The 21,866-nt window shown below is 38.1% G+C and overlaps 1 protein-coding gene across 7 annotated transcripts in view; it reads left to right on the top strand.

The window, feature by feature from the left end:
* GPBP1 (GC-rich promoter binding protein 1) overlaps positions 1-21,866 on the top strand; it is an 88,345-nt gene that overhangs the window by 52,470 nt on the left and 14,009 nt on the right. For 4 of the 7 annotated variants that reach the window (XM_010356821.1, XM_010356819.2, XM_030926912.1 and 1 more), the window contains exons 4-10: positions 3,381-3,504; positions 3,636-3,859; positions 8,126-8,192; positions 9,259-9,318; positions 18,418-18,602; positions 19,190-19,330; positions 21,561-21,728. In XM_010356821.1, coding sequence (XP_010355123.1) covers positions 3,381-3,504; positions 3,636-3,859; positions 8,126-8,192; positions 9,259-9,318; positions 18,418-18,602; positions 19,190-19,330; positions 21,561-21,728 — 969 coding nt within the window. The remainder of the gene's footprint in view (positions 1-3,380; positions 3,505-3,635; positions 3,860-8,125; positions 8,193-9,258; positions 9,319-18,417; positions 18,603-19,189; positions 19,331-21,560; positions 21,729-21,866) is intronic. The other 3 variants (XM_010356822.2, XM_010356823.2, XM_010356824.2) reach the window with 3 other exon arrangements.

The raw sequence follows: 21,866 nt of genomic DNA, 5'->3' as shown, positions 1-21,866 counted from the left end.
TCTGTCGCCCAGGCTGGAGTGCAGTGGCCGGATCTCAGCTCACTGCAAGCTCCGCCTCCCGGGTTTACGCCATTCTCTCGCCTCAGCCTCCCGAGTAGCTGGGACTACAGGCGCCCGCCATCTCGCCTGGCTAATTTTTTGTATATTTTTTTTTAGTAGAGACGGGGTTTCACCGTGTTAGCCAGGATGGTCTCGATCTCCTGACCTCGTGATCCGCCCTTCTCGGCCTCCCAAAGTGCTGGGATTACAGGCTTGAGCCACCGCGCCCAGCCGATCCCAGACTCTTGAAAGACTCTGACATATAGCCAGCACAGTAAAATATGAGTAAGAAATACAGGTAACAGGACTAAAGGGCAAGATAGAAAATTGGTATTATTTATGAACAGTAACTGTCCATATAAAAAAAAATCCCAACAGATATGCTATAAAGTAAGAATTAAGGTTACTAGAAATAAAGTTGCTAGATAAAAGACTAATACAAGATAGAATTGTAAGTGCAACAAAGACTTAAGAAGTCTTTAAAAAATACAATTTAAAATAGTAACAAGCACTTGACCTGTTTATTTCTTTGTATGTTTAAATACTTCATTAAAACCACCAATATAGTCTTTTTAAACCTGTAATCCCAGCACTTTGAGAACCCAAGGTGGGCAGATCACAAGGTCGGGAGTTCGAGACCAGCCTGGTCAATATGGTGAAAACCTGTCTCTACTGAAAATATAAAAATTAGCCAGGTGTGGTGGCGGGCGCCTGTAGTCCCAGCTACTCGGGAGGCTGAGGCAGGAGAATCACTTGAACCTTGGAGACAGAGGTTGCAGTGAGCTGAGATTGCACCATTGCACTGCAGCCTGGGTGACAGAATGAGACTCTGTCTCAAAAAAAAAAAAAAAAAAAAAAACTATATCTATATCTGTATCTCAAAGCTGGGCACAGTGGTGAACAGTCTCAGCTACTCAGGAGGCTGAGGCAGGAGCTTCATTTGAGGCCGGGGTTCGAGTCTGGCCTGGGCAACATAGATCCTGTCTCTAAGGGTGAAAAAGATCCCCCCACTCTTTATATTACCCAGATTTCAGTGGGGGAAATTTTTTTTTTAAGGAAATTAAAAAAAAAAATCAAGCTGTAGGAAAATATTTGCAGTATAAATGGCATCTGCTCAGTTCTGGGGCATAATACAAAAAAAGTTAAAAATACTGTAAGGTGCTAGAATAAATCTATTGAAATACATGCAAGACTAAAAAAAACTATAAAGAGTTTAAAGATGACAAATATAAGTACAGATATACATGTGCATTTCTCTCCCTACTGAGATAAATAAGTAAACATATATATATGTGTGTATTTTCTAACCCAGTAATGAATAATTGTCTGGGCCAGGTGCAGTGGCTCACACCTATAATCTCAGCACTTTGGGAGGCCAAGGCAGGTGGATCACTTGAAGTCAGGAGTTGAAGACCAGCCTGGCCAATATGGTCAAACCCTGTTTCTACTAAAATTATAAAAATTAACCGGGCATGATGGTGGGTGCCTGTAATCCCAGCTGCTCACGAGGCTGAGGCAGGATAATCACTGGAACCCAGGAGGTGAAGGTTGTAGTGAGCCAAGATCGTGCCACTGCACTCCAGCCTGAGCAACAGAACGAGACTCCATCTCAAAAGAAAAAAGAAAAGAGTTGTCTGTCTTCTCAACCCTAACTGTCATTATATTTTGGCCAATGAGCAAGAAGTGTCAATTTCATTCTAATCTTCCATTTTGATTACAAGATAACCTGGCTGTGTTTTCATGTGATTTGTGGCTCTTCATGTTTTTGAGAACTGGCTTTTTGCTCATTTTCCCCCCGTTGGGTTGTCCTTATTTATATTGATTCATAGAGCTCTATTTCTTTTTCTTTTTTTTTTTGAGATGCAGTCTCACTCTCTCTCGTCGAGGCTGGAGTACAGTTGTGAGATCTCGGCTCACTGCAACTGCAACCTCTGCCTCCCGGGTTCAAGCAGTTATCCTGACTCATTCTCCCAAGTAGCTGGGACTACAGGCGTGTGCCACCACACACGGCTAAGTTTGTATTTTTTGTAGAGATGGGGTTTCACTATGTTGGCCAGGCTGGTCTCTGATCTCAGGTGATCTGCCCACCTCGGTACCCCAAAGTGCTGGGATTACAGGTGTGAGCCACCATGCCTGGCCTTTTTCACCAAACATTTTTTGATACTTTTCATTTTCTTTTTAGATTACTGAGACCACCTGTTAAAATTCTCTCCCCTCTCCCCTCCCCCCCACCTCCTCTTTCCTCTCTCCCCTCTCCTGTCTCCCCTCTCCCCTCTCCTGTCTCCCCTCTCCCCTCTCCCCTCTCCTCTCTCCTCTCTCCTCTCTCCCCTCTCCCCTCTCCCCTCTCCTCTCTCCCCTCTCTCCCCTCTCCTCTCTCCCCTTTCTTCTCCCGTCTCCTCTCCCCTCTCCCCCTCCCCTCTCCCCTCTCTCCCCTCTCTCCCCTCTCTTCTCTTCATGTGCAATGGCGTGATCTCGGTTCACCGCAACCTCCACCTCCTGGGTTCAAGCGATTCTCTTGCCTCAGCCTCCCGAGTAGCTGGGATTACAAACATGTGCCACCATGCCCGGCTAACTTTTTTGTATTTTTAGTAGAGACGGGGGTTTCTCCATGTTGGTCAGGCTGGTTTCGAACTCCCAACCTCAGATGATCCTCTTGCCTCAGCCTCCGAAAGTGCTGGAGATTACAGGTGTGAGCCACCGCACCTGGCCTAAAATTAAATTATTTAAAAAAAAACTGTTGGAAGTTTTGATTGTGGTTTTATCAGATTAGTAGATTAATATATTTGGGGTTAGTGACTTTTATACATTGTTAGAACTTTTCTGTGTTTCTAATTTTTTGGAATAGTTATTGTACATTCTTTTATTTTGATCTTTTAAAAAAACACTTGGTTTGGGGAAGAGGAATATGGAAATAAATTTAAGGGACTTAAAACTGAAGATTCATTTGACAGTTTTTCTCTGATGTAGAAGGAAACTTTGAGCTGTAGTGAAAACGTTTATATCAGGTAGTGTATGATACAGACTTAACGTTTCATTATGCAAGAAACATACCATATTTTAACTTTTCCATACAATAGCATTTTACCTTTATATTTTCTGGAAAAAAAGATGTTGAACTCTAAGAACGTGTGCTTGTTTCCATTAGATAGAAGAAAATGGACCATCAGTGAATCCATTATAGAGTTACCCAATTATCAAATACCTTGGAAAACCTTGAAAATAACTGCAATACGTGTTTCTTAACCATTTAAAATTCTTGGGAATAAGTTGGAGTATTACTAGTTTTTAAGTTATATTTAGGTTTCATAAATATTTACCTGTATTTTTATAATTTGTTTCAGTCGTCATTGAATTTTGAGAAGCATTCTGAAAACTTTGCATGGACAGAGAATCGTTATGATGTGAGTCGTCGACGACACAACTCTTCAGATGGCTTTGATTCTGCTATTGGACGTCCTAATGGAGGTAAAATTTGCTAAGGAATGATGTTATGGCTAATTTTCTTTATGATTTTTAAAGAACGTTTTGATGTGATTCGGTTTTTAAGCCTAACTCTCTTCTTTGAATTTATATTATTTTACTATTACCAAATAAAGGTAACTTTGGAAGGAAAGAAAAAAATGGATGGCGTACACATGGAAGAAATGGTACAGAAAACATAAATCATCGAGGTGGATACCATGGTGGAAGTTCCCGTTCTCGTAGCAGTATTTTCCATTCTGGAAAAAGCCAAGGACTACATGAAAACAACATACCTGACAATGAAACTGGGAGGAAAGAGGACAAGAGAGAACGTAAACAGTTTGAAGCTGAGGATTTTGTAAGTTTTTTATAACTTCTATACAAATGAAGCTTCTATAAGTGCTATTTTAAGTGATTCTCCTGCCTCATCCTTCCCAGTAGCTGGGATTACAGGCACCCACCACCAGGCCTGGCTAATTTTTATATTTTTGTAGAGATGGGGTTTCACTACGTTGGCCAGGCTGATTTGAACTCTTGACCTCAGGTGATCCGCCTGCCTCAGCCTCCCAAAGTGCTGGGATTACAGGTGTGAGCCACTGCACCCGGCCAAAATACTGTATTTCTTAAATTACAGAAAAACTGACCTAGTGTATGGTCACATTTATCTAGTTCTTGTGATTCATTCTTGATAATTTAAAAGCTAGGTAGAATCTGCACTTTACCTTTTTATATATTCATTGTCAATTCTTATTCAGTATATATGAGTCACTGAGTCAGCTTGTGTTCTTGGCACACACAATACGTACTGGATTGAGATAGGCAAAGCCCTTACTCTTACCAAGTTTCTGTTCTCTAAGCAAGTAATATTTTGTAGTGAATTTAGATAGGAAGTGACATTTAATTTGGGACATACTTGATAAGGAGCAAACTTTTGTTAAGACTGAAAGGAAGAGAGGGAGAGCTCATGCCAAGATGCGATCATCCTTGGTTTATCTTATTTTTTTCATGTTCATGTGTATCAGGGTGGGGGTTGGTGGTGGTATTGAGACAGGGCCTCACTCTTTTGCCTAGACGGGAGTGCAGTTGCCCGATCATATCTCACTGCATCTTCAAACTTCTGGGCTCAGGCAGTCCTCTTTTGTCTCAGCCTCTTGAGTAGCCAGCTCTAGGACTACAGATGCACACCACCACACCCAGCTTACTATGTTGGCCTGGTTGGTCTTGAACTTCTGGCCTCAAGTAATCCTCTGACCTCAGCCTCCCAAAGGGCTGGGATTATAGGTGTAAAAAGTAAAGTAGAGGTTCTTCAAAGAGACTTTCTTCCTTGTCTAATTAAGAATAATTAGTAACTTCTCTTAGAAGCAGAATTTATTCAAACACTTGTGCTAACATTCTTAATTTATCTGCTAGCCATAATAAATCAATGTACTTTATGTTCTTAGCTCCTACAATTTAGCCTAAATATTTGCCTTGGCATGCTTATACTAGTCCAAGCAGGCGTTAAGTCATAGCCTGTTCTTCCTTATTTGGAGGTGTTTTTACCTTTCTCAGCATTCTACAAGTTACTTCCTCCTTCCTTTGTTCTCCTCTGCCTTTGCCTCTTTTAAAAAGTTTAAAAACTTTTAAAAAGTTTTAAGTTGCTAGCCAATCAGGACAAAAACAGAATATGAAGTCCTGTTTCAGCCAATAGAAACTGGACACAGCAGTAAAATAGATGTGTCAAGTTGTAAATGACTCTGTCTCCTTTGTTCAGTGTACTCTCATGGCAAAACTGCTGGCGAGTGTACCCTTTCTGCAGAAAGTAAAAATTTCCTTGCTGAGGAAATTAAATTTATGTTCAAGTGCTATTTCTTTACGGCACCAAAGAAGAAGCATTTCTAACATAGGTATGAGTCATCATACCCAGCCCATCTTGTTATGTTTAAGGGATAAAAGTTAGGCTAGTATGGGTAAAGAGTAGTTAGTATTAGACAAGGTTAGAGAGAGAGGAAAGGATTTAAATCAAATGGAATTTTTGCAGGTCAAGTACAGAATTTTGGTTTAATTACAAGGTTAATGAGAAGCTTGTTTAGAGAGGAGTCATGTGATGCGATGTTAGTTTTTACACTTCTTAGGTCTTGAACGGATTATAGCAAAAGAGAATAGTTCAGGAGAAAATAATGGCTTGAACTGGGTAGTTGAGATAAATGAAAATAGTTTTTGGATATGATATGGAAGTATTTTGGATGGAAGGTTTCAGTAGGAGGAAAACTTTGATAGATTGGATTTAGGGCAGGGAGTGGTGAGGGAAATAGAAAAATAAAAGATTACTCTTAGGTCCTGTTACCAAGTAACTTTGTAATTACTCTGTATTCTCATGTTGGTGATCTGTTTTTTCCACTTGATAATCATAACATTGAAATTTTACAGTATAGTTGACCCTTGAATAACACAGAGGTTAGTAGTACTGATCCCCCCTTGATGTCAAATTTGCTTATAACTTTTGACTTCCCCAAAAACTTAACTACTAGTAGCCTGCTGCTGACCAAACTCTTGATGATAATAGAAACAGTTAACACATATTTTTGTATATGTATTGTATACTGTATTCTTACAATAAGCTAGAGAAAAACTGCTACTGAAGTCATAAGGAAGAGGAAGTATATTTACTATTAAGTGGAAGTGGGTCATCATAAAGGTCTTGATTCTTGTCTTCATGTTGAGTTGGCTGAAGAGGAAGAGAAGGGGTTGGTCTTGCTGTCTCAGGTGGCACAGATGGAAGAAAATCTAGATGTAAATGGATTTGCATAGTTGAAACCTGTGTTGTTCAAGGATCAACTGTATAAACAAACTCTGGGAATGGTAATAGTACTCTCATAGTGTTGTGAGGGTTAAATTAGTAATACAATTAAATTACTTAAAACAGTGTGTGACATATAGTAAAATTCAATAAATTTTAATTGCTCAATTAAATTAAATTCAATAAAAATTAATTGCTGCTCTTATTTTCATATCCCACCCCCATTCTCAAGATGTGGTTGTCATTGACTATTATAATCCTAGATTTGGCAGAGTATTATTTCTAATAGTATACTTTAAAGATGCTATGCACATGTAACCACTGCCAAAATCTTAATTCTGCTTAGTTTGTATCTCTGAAGGAATCATGGTGCTATGCATGCATATTTGCTTTACAGTAATCTCAGTACAATGTTAGTAATCATCCATTTTTTTAGGTGATCAAAATATTTATATTACAATTCATTTTATTTAATATATATTAAGTACTTTCTTTAAATGAGGCAGTTTGTGTGCTAGGAATATGAAAAATACCTGAAAGAATACTGGAAATTTAGGATTTTGGAGGATAAATGCATCTACCAAGATTAGTTTTAGAGTACTCATTCAATGCTTATCTCAGTTTTGTTTTTAATAATCCTGAATATTACTTGTTGAAGTACAGATTTGAACTTGGCTTTGATAGTGAGTATGTTAACTAGTGATGACAACTTTAAGAATTGGAGGCTGGGTTCAGTGGCTTATGCCTGTTTTCCCAGCACTTTGGGAGGCTGAAGTGGGAGGTTCAAGTGAGGCCACGAATTTGAGACCAACCTGGGCAACATAACAAGACCCATTATTTACAAAGTTTTTATTAAAAAGTTAAAATTATTATTAGTCCAGATGTGATGGCTCACTCCTGTAATACCAGCACTTTGGGAGGCTGAGGCAGGTGGATCACTTGAGGCCAAGAGTTCGAGATCAGCCTGGCCAACATGGTGAAACTCCATCTCTACTAAAAATACAAAAATTAGCTGGTCATGGTGCTGCTCACCTGAAATCCCAGCTACTTGGGAGGCTGAGACAGGAGAATCACTTGAACCCTGGAGACGGAGGTTCCAGTGAGCTGAGATCTTACCACTTCACTCCAGCCTGGGTGATAAAACAAGACTGTATCTCAAAAAACAAAACAAAACAAAAAAAGATTAAATTATTTTTTAAAAAATTGGTCTGATTTTCCTCTTCTCTGATCTCAACCTTATGCTAAGGAGGGATTATTTCTTAGATTGATGCAAAGACATTCTCTTGAGTTTTTCTTTTTTTGTTTTGTTTTAAATGAAAGCAAGTTTATTAAGAAAGTAAAGGAATAAGAGAATGACTACTCCTTAGGAAGAGTAGCCCGTTTTTTAATCCTGACTTTTTTCTTAGTTATGGATAATGAAACTTAAACACACTCTTGTTTTCTCTGACCAGCAATTAGTATAGATAGTAACTATTTTAATGGCTAGCAGAGTAAGCTGAGAGTAAGGTTTATGAGTAATTCATCTTTAATACAGGCTCAATGTCCTTTATCTGAAATGCTTGGGACCAGAAGTGTTTTGGATTTTGGATTTTTTCGGGTTTTACATTTAGTAGTTCAGCATCCTTTTTCTGAAAATCCAAAGTCCAAGTGCTTCAATGAGTAGACAGAGCATTACACTGGCACTCAAAAAGTTTCAGATTTTATAGCTTTTCAGATTAGGGTTATTCAACCTGTAGCTAAGAGTTGGTCATATTTGATTCATCAGTTACAACATACATGATTCTGAGATTGCTTTCAAAGGATTTATTTTTAAAATGTGAAATGTTTATTCCAACTTTCTTCCAGCCATCTTTAAATCCTGAATATGAGAGAGAACCAAACCACAATAAATCTTTAGCTGCAGGTGTGTGGGGTAAGTAATTTTTTATCTATATTTGAGGGGCACAAAAATGTTGATATTTATAGGTTTCACTTTTTGCATTTTTTAAAATAGCAGGCTAGAATAAAACTTTCTTTTTAAAATATTTGTATTTGATGTGCTTAGCTACAGAAAAGGTAACACTCATCTTTAAAAAGGAGTTTTGGAATAGAAGAGTTTGATTTGAAGTAGTTGATTTGCACATGCTAGTATCATTAAACATACTCAACTTGAATATGACTTAACTGATAATAGTGTAATGAATTGAAACAATTTTGAGAGCAGCTGGATAATGTAAAGAAACAAAAACTCAGTTTAAATTAATTTTTAGTTGTTCAAAGTTAACTGTGAAAGTACTTCTGATGATAGTGTGACATGAAGTTAATATTTTTACCTATGAAAATGGTTATATATATATATATATGTATAGACTGTCACAGATAATTGTATAAATTTGCTTGTGGAGCTAGTCTATATTTGAAATTATTTGTGTCTGATGTCTGATTTTCAAAGCTTAATGAGAGTTCTAGTAATAACCCAGCCCCCAATTTTTTTTTTAAAAGACTGCTGACAGTTCAATTTGATAGCATTTTACAGAAGATTAAACTGAACTCATATAGTACAATTTAGACAGCTTTTTTAAAGATTCAAGTGAAGTTTAAAATAATGGAAAATTTTATAATACTAAGATTTGACATCTGAAAAATAAATTTAATTATTTGATACTAAATTCAGAGGTGCTCAATCCATGTTGGAACTTAAACACATGTTCATTTGTATTTTTCTATTGAAAATCAACTCACTAAAACAAAAGGATTGTGGCTTATGACAGCATACTAGTCCTAACAGTAAAGGCATTATTTTAAACTTTGCCACTTCCTGTGCTATATTGTATGTATGAGGTGAAACTTGGGAATTATTTTGTTTTCTTTTGATCTCCCTCTTTATTTAAGGGCTTTTTGAGGGTGGGGGTGGGGGTGGTCAGACACTTTTGTTAGAACCATGTGAATGGCATTGTTTTTTCTGTATTGCAAATTAGTATTTCTACCACTCTCCCCAGGCCTACACGCCCAGACACACACATACCCAACCAAAAAAATCTCCCAAGCTCCTCTCTTAGGTATGTTTCCTTATTATTCAGTTTTTCTGGGAACAACTGATTGCATAAGAATATAGAACCACCTGGAAGGTGTTAAATAGAATCTCTAAGAAGTTAGGAATAATTTGGATTTGATTAGAATGAAAGTAAATTTAAAAAGTCAAGAATGCCAGTGAGCGTTTGTCATATAAAACTATAGATACTATTGGTACTGATCCTGGGTTGATTTAATAATCTTAGAAATGATTTAGAGACAAAGACATATTTGAAAATAATGAGAGTAAAATGTATTAATATAAAGATTTTGGTTCTACTGTTTCAGGGTTGGTCTAAGGATTTTGAGTACTAGTTGAAAAGATGTTCAAAAGGAAGATGTACTCTTTACTGTGTTTAGGTAAACTAAGAAAATGTGTCTGCATAAACAAAAAAAGAAAATGGTTAATTGTGGAATGGTTAATTGTTAAATTCCCAGTACTTCCCATAGGAATACAATGAAACTCTCATTGTATCACACTTTACTATTCCTCTCTCACTTTCCCCCCTGGGTTCCCAAGTATTGTTTTCCCTATTGCAACACTTAAAATAGCTATGTTCCTGAGGAAGACAAGAGAATTTTAGGAAAGACTTCAATAGAACTTTTCTAGTGCTACTTCCTTCCAGGTAAGTAAAAATTTACTAACGAAAATATAATATTTATAAAAAGAAAAAGCAGTTTGTCCCTGAAACTATAATTTTGTAGATCAAAAACTGGCAGACTTAAACATGATGCCCCAATTTGAGGGATACCCTGCGGGGAAGGTAATTAAGCCACTTATAATATAACTACATAAATTGAATTCTGCTTAGAACCTAGTTGGCTTTACTGGCAACACCTTCATGCAGCTTATATCTGTGACTTCAGTAGTGTTTTTTTTTTTTTTGGAGACGGAGTCTTGCTCTGTCGCCCAGGCTGGAGTGCAGTGGCCGGATCTCAGTCTCAGCTCACTGCAAGCTCCGCCTCCCGGGTTCATGCCATTCTCCTGCCTCAGCCTCCCGAGTAGCTGGGACTACAGGCGCCCGCCACCTCGCCCGGCTAGTTTTTTGTATTTTGTAGTAGAGACGGGGTTTCACCGTGTTAGCTAGGATGGTCTCGATCTCCTGACCTCGTGATCCTCCCGTTTCGGCCTCCCAAAGTGCTGGGATTACAGGCTTGAGCCACTGCGCCCTGCCAGTAGTGTTTTTATCTTAACCAGGATCGTAGCGGTTTGGTACATAAAATTAATGGTTATTAAATAGTCCATTTCCATGCTCTTAATAATTTAAAAGTAAAACAGGAATTCAGGTTGCCTGTGAGAATTTAAAAATAATACAATTGTTTGATTTCTTTGGTGAGTGAGGAAGAAAGAGTGGTGTATGTTCAAGTGTTAGTGTGCAGTTGAGTTGAGTTGCATTAATAATTAGTGGCGACCAGGCACAATGGCTCATTCCTGTAATCCCAGCACTTTGGGAGGCCAAGGTGGGCGTATCATCTGAGGTCGATAGTTCGAGACCAACCTGACCAACATGGAGAAACCCTGTCTCTACTAAATATAAAGAATTAGCCGGGTGCGGTGGCGCATGCCTGTAATCCCAGCTACTTGGGAGGCTGAGGCAGGAGAATTGCTTGAACCTGGGAGGCAGCAGTTGCAGTGAGCCGAGGTCCCGCCATTGCACTCTAGCCTGAGCAACAAAGAGTGAAACTCTGTCGGAAAAATAAAAATAATATTAGTTAGTGGCTACTGATCGTGTGTTTTCAGAAGTTCTGTGGAGGACTGTTTTTGTGTCAGTGACTATGTCAGCAACATATTATTGGCAGAGCTTAACATTTACTTAAGATATTAAATAATGAGAAATTTCAGTGACTAGTAATTAGCTTAAGCATGGTCTTCTTCCAACTCAGCATTTATATATTTTTTCAGCTCCTTGGTAGTTTGATGAGCTTTCTTGATTTTAGCTCATATTTGATATACTACTTAAGAACATAAAGGTTCATTGCTCCGAGTTATTTTGGTTTGTTGAGCATTCTAAATCAAAGCTAATTAGTGACCAGTTAATATAAATGGGTTATTTTCTAGAGAATTCCAATATTTGCCACAAGCATACAGATTGACATCATTGCATTCAGTGAGGTAAATTATGATGAAAGCCAACGGGATTGATTTTATTAATAGGAACTTTGATAAACAGAATATTAAGGGAAGGGAAAATTCTTCATTGAATTTTTTGACAGTATTCTGTTGATGAATTGCTTTGTATGTTGAAATGACTTTTGAGTATCTGTCTTACATGAAAACAGTTGTTAAAATTATAGTGTTTTAAGAAAAAAGTAGTGCAACATGTGTTCAAGGTTGAAAAGGGAAAATTAATAGGATTTGAGTAGACAGCTTGATACAGCTTGGCCCAAGTACGTTTTATTTGGTCTGAATTACTTGTTCACCATGGAAATTGTTGATATTTGTGAAGTGCATATCTTGAAGCATGTTCTTTATATGAACAATGTTGAGAGCCCTCATTAAAGGGAAAATATCATATCAGTTGGTATTGATATAAGTTATCACAGTTAGTGAAACTCATTTGACTAAAACTCATAGTATTGTAAACCGAAATAGATTTGTTAATAAAGATGTTAACCAGCTGGGTGTGGTTGCTCATGCCTGTAATCCCAGCACTTTGGGAGGCCAAGGTGGGCTGATCATCAGAGGTCAGGAGTTCAAGACCAGCATGGCCAAAATGGTGAAACCCGTTTCTACTAAAAATACAAAAATTAGCTGGGCGTGGTGCTGTGTGCCTGCAATCCCAGCTACTTGGGAGGCTGAGGCATGAGAATTTGCTTGAACCGGGGAGGCAGAGGTTGCAGTGAGCCAAAATCACACCACTGCACTTCAGCCTGGGCGACAAAGAGACACTGCATCTCCAAATAAACAAACATTAAAAACCAACAAAATTCAAACAGCACCAATTGTCATAAAAATGATCTTTAACATTTTTTTTTTGGTATTGAAATTAGTGTTCACAATAGGAATTTGTTGAAATTGCTGTGTTATAGAGTCTTTGCATTTGGTCTGTGTATATGCTGTTGTCTTAGTGATCAAGTTTTCTCTTCAAATTAATTGGAAAGCTTACTGGGTGCAGTGGCTCATGCCTGTAATCCCAGCATTTTTGGAGCATAGGATGGGGGGATCACTTGAGGCCAGGAGCTCACACAGAAGAGACCCTTGTCTCTACAAAAAAATAAAAAATAAATAAACTGGACGTGGTTTTGTGTGCCTGTAGTCTTAGCTACTTGGGAGGCTGAGGTGGGAGGATTGCTTGAGCCCATGATTTCCAAGTTGCAGTGAGCTATGATTGTGCCACTGCACTTCAGCCTGGGCAGCGGAGCAAGACCCTTTCTCCAAAGAAAGAAACAAAAATAAAACTTGATTAATTCAGATACTAATTACTCTTCACTTGGCTACATGCTTTTGTTTATACATTAAATTTGCCTCTTCTGTCAAAATAATAGGAAACTAAATTATTAACTGGCATCAATGTGATAATGACTTTTGACGTCACTTGGTATAGTGCACACTTACAAGCCTCTTATCCCAACCATTCAGTGTAGGTTTACTATTGGAGTTGGAATGGTAAACATTTTGAAATCTCTGCCACAGGAACAATTTCCATTTTCTTCATTAAGATAATGGTGGAAGAGTATTGAGTTCAGAATCAGATGTGGCCCTAACATTAGATCTTTTGCTTATTGATTATTTAGATTTTGGGCAGATTTCTTAATCAGATTGAATTTATTCATCTGTGAGGTGAGGATGACCACAAAAATTATAATGAGAAAAGCACTCATTATACAGATGGGCACAGTGGCTCACACCTGTAATCCCAGGACTTTGGGAGGCCGAGGCAGGTGGATCACCTGAGGTAGGGAGTTCAAGACCAGCCTGACCAACATGGAGAAACCCTGTCTCTACTAAAAATACAAATTTAGCTGGGTGTGGTGGCGCATGCCAGTAATTCCTGCTACTCGGGAGGCTGAGGCAGGCAGAGGTTGTGGTGAGCTAAAATCGCGCCATTGCACTCCAGCCTGGGCAACAAGAGCGAAACTCTGTCTCCCCCCTAAAAAAAGAAAGAAAAGCATTGTTAAGGTTAAATTGTCTACTGTGTAAAAATCTTTGGTCATGTCACAGGTGTTTAATAAATGTCAGCTAATTATGTTGTTCAATAAATGAAGGAGATTCTCGTTGTAGGTTTGTTAGAAGGCAAAAATGAATTTCTAGGTAGTGGGCCAAAGAATGAAGTAGTTAAATGTAGTCATTGAGTCAGAAACTTCATGTATGTAGAAGGTAGCTATATGGAGATTGTAGTGAAAGAAAAGAGGCGAGGAATTGAAACGTCAGCTTTGAATTATCTGTGTGGCCAATTTACTTTGTATTATATGTGGCAGTATTTTGGTTCTAATTTGTATTCCTGAGAATTGGGTCAGTTCCCCGTCATCACTGCATTTATAGAAGACTAGTTCTTACATTCATAGGTATGGGGAGAGCACGAATAACAAGACAGTAAAAATGATAAAGTCAATTATAGGGCCAGGATTCGTGGCTCAGGTCTGTAATCCTAGCACTTTGGGAGGCTAAGGTGGCAAGATCACTTGAAGCCAAGGGATTGAGACCAGCCTGGGCAGCATAGTGAGACCTTGTCTCTACAAAAATAAAAATAAAATGGTCAGTTATTGTCAGGCTACAGTTATTTGCGAAGATAGAGGGAAATAATGTTAAAAAAAATCCAAAGGTCATATTTGCCTTCAGTTGTTCTGAACTTAAATTTGAACATGAGAATACCTGTGTAGATGAGGTTGAGGTAATAAGCACATGAAACTTACAGAAGGTAGTCACTTACTTTCTCATTCTTTTGTATAGGTGTTAAGGTTTTTCGTCAATATATGTTTTCTCTTTTAAAATGTAAATATTTGGGGTCTTCTTCATATAGTTAACCAAGTCACAAAGCAAACATTGGATAATGTTTGACTCTAAGAGCTTAACTACTTGGCAGGGTTTTCCTAGGAGAATTTGTGGATAAAATCTATGAATAGATGAGCCAATTTTTAAATAATACAAAATGGGGATACATGATGCAAATTAATTCTTGCCTTTTAGTGCCACTTCACTTCTTCCATTACTTACAGGTTATAGTTACCATTAAGAACACTTCTTTTTGTTAAATGAGCAGGTTTATGTCGATTATTCAGAGTTGTTACACAGGACATAGATTGATTTTATCATGTCTATCTTAAGTTTTTCTTTTTCTTACTCTTACGTGTCAACCTAAAATTCTTTTTTCCCCCTGCTGTGTAATTCCAGGTTAAGCAACCTGAAATTCTTGCAAAAGGGCACCTTTAATTTGAATTGTAATTGGAATCCTGTGCTAGTGATAGTGTATATAGCTTTTCTGTATTTTTTTGTAGTAGTTATTTGAATATGAAACATTTCACAGTAAATCCCAGACAAGAGCTATTGTTTTTCGTTTTATAGGTGACAGATTAAGTAACTTATATAAGATGATACAACTGGTAAGGTTGGAACTAGTATTCAAATTCTGATAAATCTGGTACAAAAGTACATATTCTTGTGTAATATTTAAATGTGAATTCTTTTTGTGGTTTTCGAGTCAGGGTCTTGCTCTCTCCCCCAGGCGTTGAGTGCAGTGGTGCGATCATGGCTCATTGCAGCCGCAACCTTCTATGCTCAGGCGATCTTCCTGCCTCATTTTAAAATTTTTTTGTGGAGATGATGTCTCATTATGTTGCCCAGCCTGGTCTTGAACTCCTGTGCTCAAGTGATCCATCCCACCGTGGCCTCTGAAAGTGCTGGGATTACAGGTTTGAGCCACCATGCCTGGCCTAAATATGAATTATTACTATTTTTTTTAAATGGAGTCTCACACTGTCACCCGGACTGGAGTGAAATGGCGTGATCTCATCTCACTGCAACCTCTGTCTCCCGGGTTCAAGTGATTCTCCTGCCTTGGCCTCCCGAGTAGCTGGGATTACAGGGGCCCACCACCACACCTGCTAATTTTTTGTATTTTTAGGAAAGACAGGGTTTCACCATGTTGGCCAGGCTGACCTTGAACTCCTGACCTCGTGATCCACCCTCCTCGGCTTCCCAAAAGTGCTGGGATTATAGGCATGAGTCACTGCGCCTGGCCTAATACAAATTCTTAGCACAATAACGGTATATCCCTCCCCTTCCCTCTCAGTCCGTATCGTCTTTCTTCAGAGACTTTTGTCATCTCTTACTCTGTCACCTACTCTTTTGTGAGTGATTTCTTAGCTTTCACTTTTCTTCTTTTTAGGATATTTCATCATTCTTTGCACTGAAGACCTCATTGAGGAACTAGCCAGAGTATTTCTTACTCCTAGGTGTCTAGGAATCCAGTTTTGGGAAAGGTGAAATTTGTACTCAGGAACTATATTGAGGCTTAAAGACAGTATATCTACTTGCCTATCTAGTTGTTATCTCTTCTGCTTCCTTGTTTTTGTTTTGAGACAGGGTCCTGCTCTGTGGCCCAGACTGGAGTACAGTGGTGCCATCACAGCTCACTGCAGCCTCAACCTCCTGGGCTCAAGGGATCCTCCTGTGTTAGCCCCCCAAGTAGCTGAGACTACCGGTGCTCATCACTATGTCTGACTAATTTAAAAAAACTTTTTGTAGAGATGTAGTTTCACTCATTGTATTGCCCAGTCCTGGACTCCTGGACTCAAGCAGTCCTCCCACCCTGGTCTTCCAAAGTGCTGGGATTACAGGCATGAGCTACCATACCCAGCCTACTTCCTGGATCTGATACATTCATATTTATAAAAATTTTTATTTCTTCTAATATCTTCAGCCTTCCACATCGGATCATTTTCCGTCTGCCTAAAGTACATTCTTTAGAATTAGTAAGGATCTTTTCTTGAATTATTTTATTTTTGTCAAAGTTGCATTTCTGCCCTCTGCCATTTCTGGCATTTTCAAGTCCCGATCTCGTTGAGGCTCTACGTGGTAGATTAGGTCCTCCTCGGCTGTTAGGTTCTTTTGTGTACACCCTAAATTGAAACTTTTTATTTACTTCTCTAGAAATGTGTGGAAATCATTTTCTTGCTGATGACTCTACTCCTATTTTATATAGTTGTGTTTGATTTCCTCCCTTATAGTAATTTTAATGTAAGAATCTAGAAGAAGATAATAAACTTCTGTGCTTAGCCACATTGAACTAGAAGTCTCTGTTAGCCATGTTTAAACTTACTTAGTTGTGGTATAGTGATAGAACTGCCTTCTGCTTTAACACCTGGATTCCTCTCAGATGAGATTACCTTTTACATTTTGTAGCACTGATCATTCCTCAGATTCCTGGGCTTTACTTAACTTAGATTTCGAGTTATATGCTAAGATTTTCTCTGACATTTTATTAATAGCAAGAATCTTTTTTTATCCTTTATCCATGCCATTATCATCTGCTTACCAAAAATAATTGGAAATCTTTCATTGTTAGTACACTCCTAATATTATTTACTGTTCTTTGTTTGAGATCTTTTTTTTTCCTTTGAGATGGAGTCTTGCTTTGTTGCCCAGGCTGGAGTGCAGTGGCGTGATCTCCCGGCTTACTGTAACCTCTGCTTCCCGGGTTCAAGAGATTCTCCTGCCTCAGCATCCCGAGTAGCTGGGATTATAGGCGTGTGCCAACATGCCCGGCTAATTTTTTTTGTATTCTTAGTAGAGACTGGGTTTCGCCATGCTGGCCAGGCTGGTCTTGAACTCCTGACCTCATGGTCTCCCCGCCTTGGCCTCCCAAAGTACAGGGATTACAGGCTTAAGCCACCACGCCTGGCCTGTTTGAGATCTTTGTTTTTGTTCTGTTACCTTTATTGTGTCATATCAGAAAAGCTATACTTTGGTGATAATACTTTGTGTGTTTTTGTGCACCATAAGAAAAAAAACCCATCATATTGGGCTTTTTTTAGACTGTCAGGAAGTTCGAATGTTTACCCAAGTAAGTCAACGTGTTTAATTTTTGGAAAGATGAACCTTTTCTCAGATTATTGTAAGCCCTGTTCTTTTTATCCTTTAGTGTTTCAATAGGTGAAGCACCATACCGGCTTTATCTTTTGGAGAGCTTGAACCCTCCCATGAACTGAAGAGTCCCTCCGGGTTTCCCTAGGAGTCCATATTTAGTTTTGGGTTTTGAGATGATCCATGAGGAAGCTTGATTTAGTTTTTGAGGAGGGAATCATTACAAATATCTGCCCAACTCACTAGTTCACATGATCTTATTTAATGTGCAGAACTCATTTTTATTTATTCTAAACTTTGCAGCTTTGAAACTGATGTTTTCAAAGTTTTTGTAAGGATAGAGAGACTTCACTGCAACGTCTGTTTGATTATACACACACATTGATTAAATTATGGAAATAATATTTATTTTTAGCAGCTGCAGTAGTCTTGAGAAAAGTCTGCCCTTAGCAATTATTCGTAGTACTTATTTTCAGAAATCAGGATTGAATTGGTTGTTCTGCATTCATATAATGCACTGAATGTAGAGAAATGATCAATAAATACATGAATTGATATTGTGAATTCTTAGTTCTAACTGAAGTATTTAGAAATAAAAGGAATGTAATTTCTTATTGGTAATAATTTTGTAAGTGGAGTAAAAAGAATGAAAAAATTGAAATTTTAATTCTCTTTTCAAATGGGTAAGGGAAAATAGAAGTATATTTTATATTCTAAATCTTAAGAGTCATTAGGTTGAAATTTGCAGTTTTTTTGTAGTTAATGCAAGACATGTTAGAATATAATTTGTCTTGGTTTTAACATTCTGAGCCACTATCTAGCAAAATTTATCTGTATTACTTGACATTGCCCAATTCTTTCTGTATTTTGTGGGATAATGTTTTAGCTTTACTTCTTAAGCTGGGATATAGTTTATACTTACTTAGTTTAGTTATTTTACCCAGGAGGTAGCTGTTAGTTAAAAAAAGAAAAAAAGTTTGGAATATACTGTTCTTTTGGTGGTTTTATTCTATACTAAAATTTGAAATTGTGAGTGACTGTTGTTCGTGCTTTATTTATGCAGAATACCCTCCGAATCCTAAATCTAGAGCTCCAAGGATGCTGGTCATTAAGAAAGGTAATACAAAAGACTTACAGCTATCTGGATTCCCAGTAGTAGGAAATCTTCCGTCGCAGCCAGTTAAGAATGGAACTGGTCCAAGTGTTTATAAAGGTTTAGTCCCTAAACCTGCTGCTCCACTTTCAAAAGTAAGTTCTAAATTACCACAAATGTAAATTTTGAGTGATAACCAATTTACATACTATGGGGGAAAATGTTAAAGAATTTAAAATGTGTATGAAGGTACTTCGTGGGGTGCTGAGTTCTAGGTGGCAAGAGTTGACCCATATGTGTTCTTAATTATCTTTGATGTGGTGTGTGCGTTTGTGTGGTTTTATTGTTTTAGCAATAGTAAGTGAAACTTTCAAATTTTTTTTTTTTTTTGCTAGATGTATTTGTGGTATATTTGCTTAATGATAATATGTAATGCTGTTTTACCTGGTGCTCAGTTTTAGGTTTTGGAAACTTACATGTTTTCTTATTCTCAAGAGAAAGAAACCCAACTTTATGTAACTTTGGAAAAATAGCAAATTAGTTAGATACCTAAATGCTCAGTTTTGATTTTATTTGTAGAAAAAGGGACAGAGAACTGTGTAGGAATAATGCAGTGTGATACAAAAATAGTTGTTTTTATGAGCCTAGTGTAATCTTTTTTTGTTTTATAATATTCATGGTTTTTGTCTTTCTCCTATAACCTGTTTTTGATAGCCGTTAATGTTTGTGTGTTTTTCTTTAGCCTACACAATGGAAAAGCCAAACAAAAGAAAATAAAGTTGGAACTTCTTTCCCTCATGAGTCCACATATGGTGTTGGCAACTTTAATGCTTTTAAATCAACTGCCAAGAATTTTAGTCCATCAACAAATTCAGTGAAAGAGGTATGACATTAAAAATTACTCTTGAGGAATGTAACATTTTAATTTTGATAGTTTAACAGTGAATAAAAGGTAGACATTCATTAAATGAATACATTAAAATGACTTTCATTCCTTCAGAAAACTGGATCATATACTTCATTTGTTAACCAGTTTTGCACTTTGGGAAAGTAGGAATCATTTAAAATATTTTAAATGAAAATTCCCGGCTGGGTGTGGTAGCTCATGCCTATAATCCCAATACTTTGGGAAGTGGGACAGGAGGATCACTTGAGCTCAGGAATTTCAGACCAGCCTGGGCAGTATGGTGAAACCCTGTCTCTACTTAAAAAAAAAAAAAAAAGGCCGGGCGCGGTGGCTCAAGCCTGTAATCCCAGCACTTTGGGAGGCCGAGACGGGCGGATCATGAGGTCAGGAGATCGAGACCATCCTGGCTAATACGGTGAAACCCCGTCTCTACTAAAAAATACAAAAAAAAACTAGCCGGGCGACGAGGCGGGCGCCTGTAGTCCCAGCTACTTGGGAGGCTGAGACAGGAGAATGGCGTGAACCCGGGAGGCGGAGCTTGCAGTGAGCTGAGAGCCGGCCACTGCACTCCAGCCTGGGCGGCAGAGCAAGACTCCGTCTCAAAAAAAAAAAAAAAAAAAAATAGCTGGGCATGGTGGTATGTGCCTGTGATCCCAGATCTTGGGAGGCTAAGGTGAGAGGAACACCCGGGCCTGGGAATATCAAGGCTGCAGCAAGCTGTGATTGTGCCATTGCACTCAAGCCTGGGCAACAGAGTGAGACCCTGTCTCAAAAGTGGTGGTGGCAGGTTGGAGATGGGGGGGCGGGGAATTCCAAACATCCTAAAAAACAAAGAATAATTTTTTGGGGGGTGGTGGGAGGGACAGGGTCTCTGTTGCTCAGGCTGGAGTACAGTGACTCATTTGTGGCTCACTGCAGCCTTGACCTCCTGGGCTCAAGCAATCCTCCCATCTTAGTCTCCTGATTGTCTAGGACTACAGCTACAGGTGCTTGCCACTGGGCCAGCTAATTTTTTACTTTTTGTAGAGATGAGGATCTAGTTATGTTGTCCAGGCTGGTCTCAAACTCCTGGCATCAAGTGATCCTCTCTCCTCAGCTTCCCACAGTTCCTGGGATTACAGGCATGAGCCACCACACCTGGACCAAGAGTAGTTTTTAAGAAAATAATTATGAAAATTGCAGTGTTATTTGATACTTGTGATAGTTATGTTGTAGGATTGAACTTAACTAATAATGAGGATTTGTATTGTATAATGTCTTCTTTTGGGGATGATGGACATTTTATTACTGTTAATACTGAGTGGGGCGAAAGGAGGAACAAGAGAGAAAGGTATGTATTGTTACTGTACTGACTGTGAGTACCTGGTAGTTCAGGTATTTCTTTCTCATTTGATCGAGGTTTTGAAACTCCCAGAACAGGGAGTTCTCTGACCAGTCTAGTGTCAAAGGACACCCATAACACTTACATTATTATACCTGAAACTGCTTTGTGTACTGTTTTGGAACCCCTCATATACTATTATTTATGATCTCAGACACAGAATTTTTGAGCTTTGAGGGAAGGACTAGCATTCCTAGCTAGTTAATTCTGCTAAGATTAGCTATACAAACATTAATGCCAACAAGTAAGCATTATTATGGTTTGTTTCCGTGACTGATAATCCATATGACACAGAGTTTTAACATTCTGTTTTGTGTTCCACTGTCAAAACACCAAAGAACCAAAAACAAAAGTATTCTTTCTCCTCTCCTCCCTGCTGTCTTTCAAACATTTTCCCAGGTGAAATTCACTCTGATAAACCTTACGTATGTGTATAAATAATTATAAAATAGATCTTACTGGAGCTATTACTGAACTGTAGAGCTCTGTGTAACACAGTTTGAAAAGCTGCTCTTCTGTGTATTATAGAAAAGTTTAAACAATTCTAGGATGCATTTATAAAATAATATTTAGACGCCTAATTTAGAATCATAGTTCTGAGTATTATTAGACCTTCATTGTTTGTGGGACAAGAAAAATCTTTTGTTGACTCATTGAATAGGGGAAAATACAGGGATAGAGAGAACTAGACTTTAACATAGACATTATAATCAATTTTGTTTTCTGTGAATAAAGGTAAAATAGGAAGCTGTGGTAGTAATGAATTTTATGTTGACATTGATTCCTTGGCTACGTATTTATTAGTATTTCTGAATTTCCTCTTAGTGTAATCGCTCAAATTCCTCTTCTCCTGTTGACAAACTTAATCAGCAGCCTCGTCTAACCAAACTGACACGAATGCGCACTGATAAGAAGAGTGAATTTTTGAAAGCATTGAAAAGAGACAGAGTAGAAGAGGAACATGAAGATGAAAGCCGTGCTGGCTCAGAGAAGGTAATTGAATAGCAATACTTAATTTGACATTGATGTGTCATTGAAATATTTGAGCATGTATTAGGACCTTGGAATACATTTGAATCATCTCCTTGGAAAGTAACTTGGAAAGCCATGTGCATAAATAATAACTTCTCC

Source organism: Rhinopithecus roxellana, chromosome 3, assembly GCF_007565055.1.
Source record: "Rhinopithecus roxellana isolate Shanxi Qingling chromosome 3, ASM756505v1, whole genome shotgun sequence".
Taxonomy (NCBI): domain Eukaryota; kingdom Metazoa; phylum Chordata; class Mammalia; order Primates; family Cercopithecidae; genus Rhinopithecus; species Rhinopithecus roxellana.
Note: the sequence above shows the minus strand (reverse complement) of the source record. Positions and strands in the feature narration are given on the sequence as shown.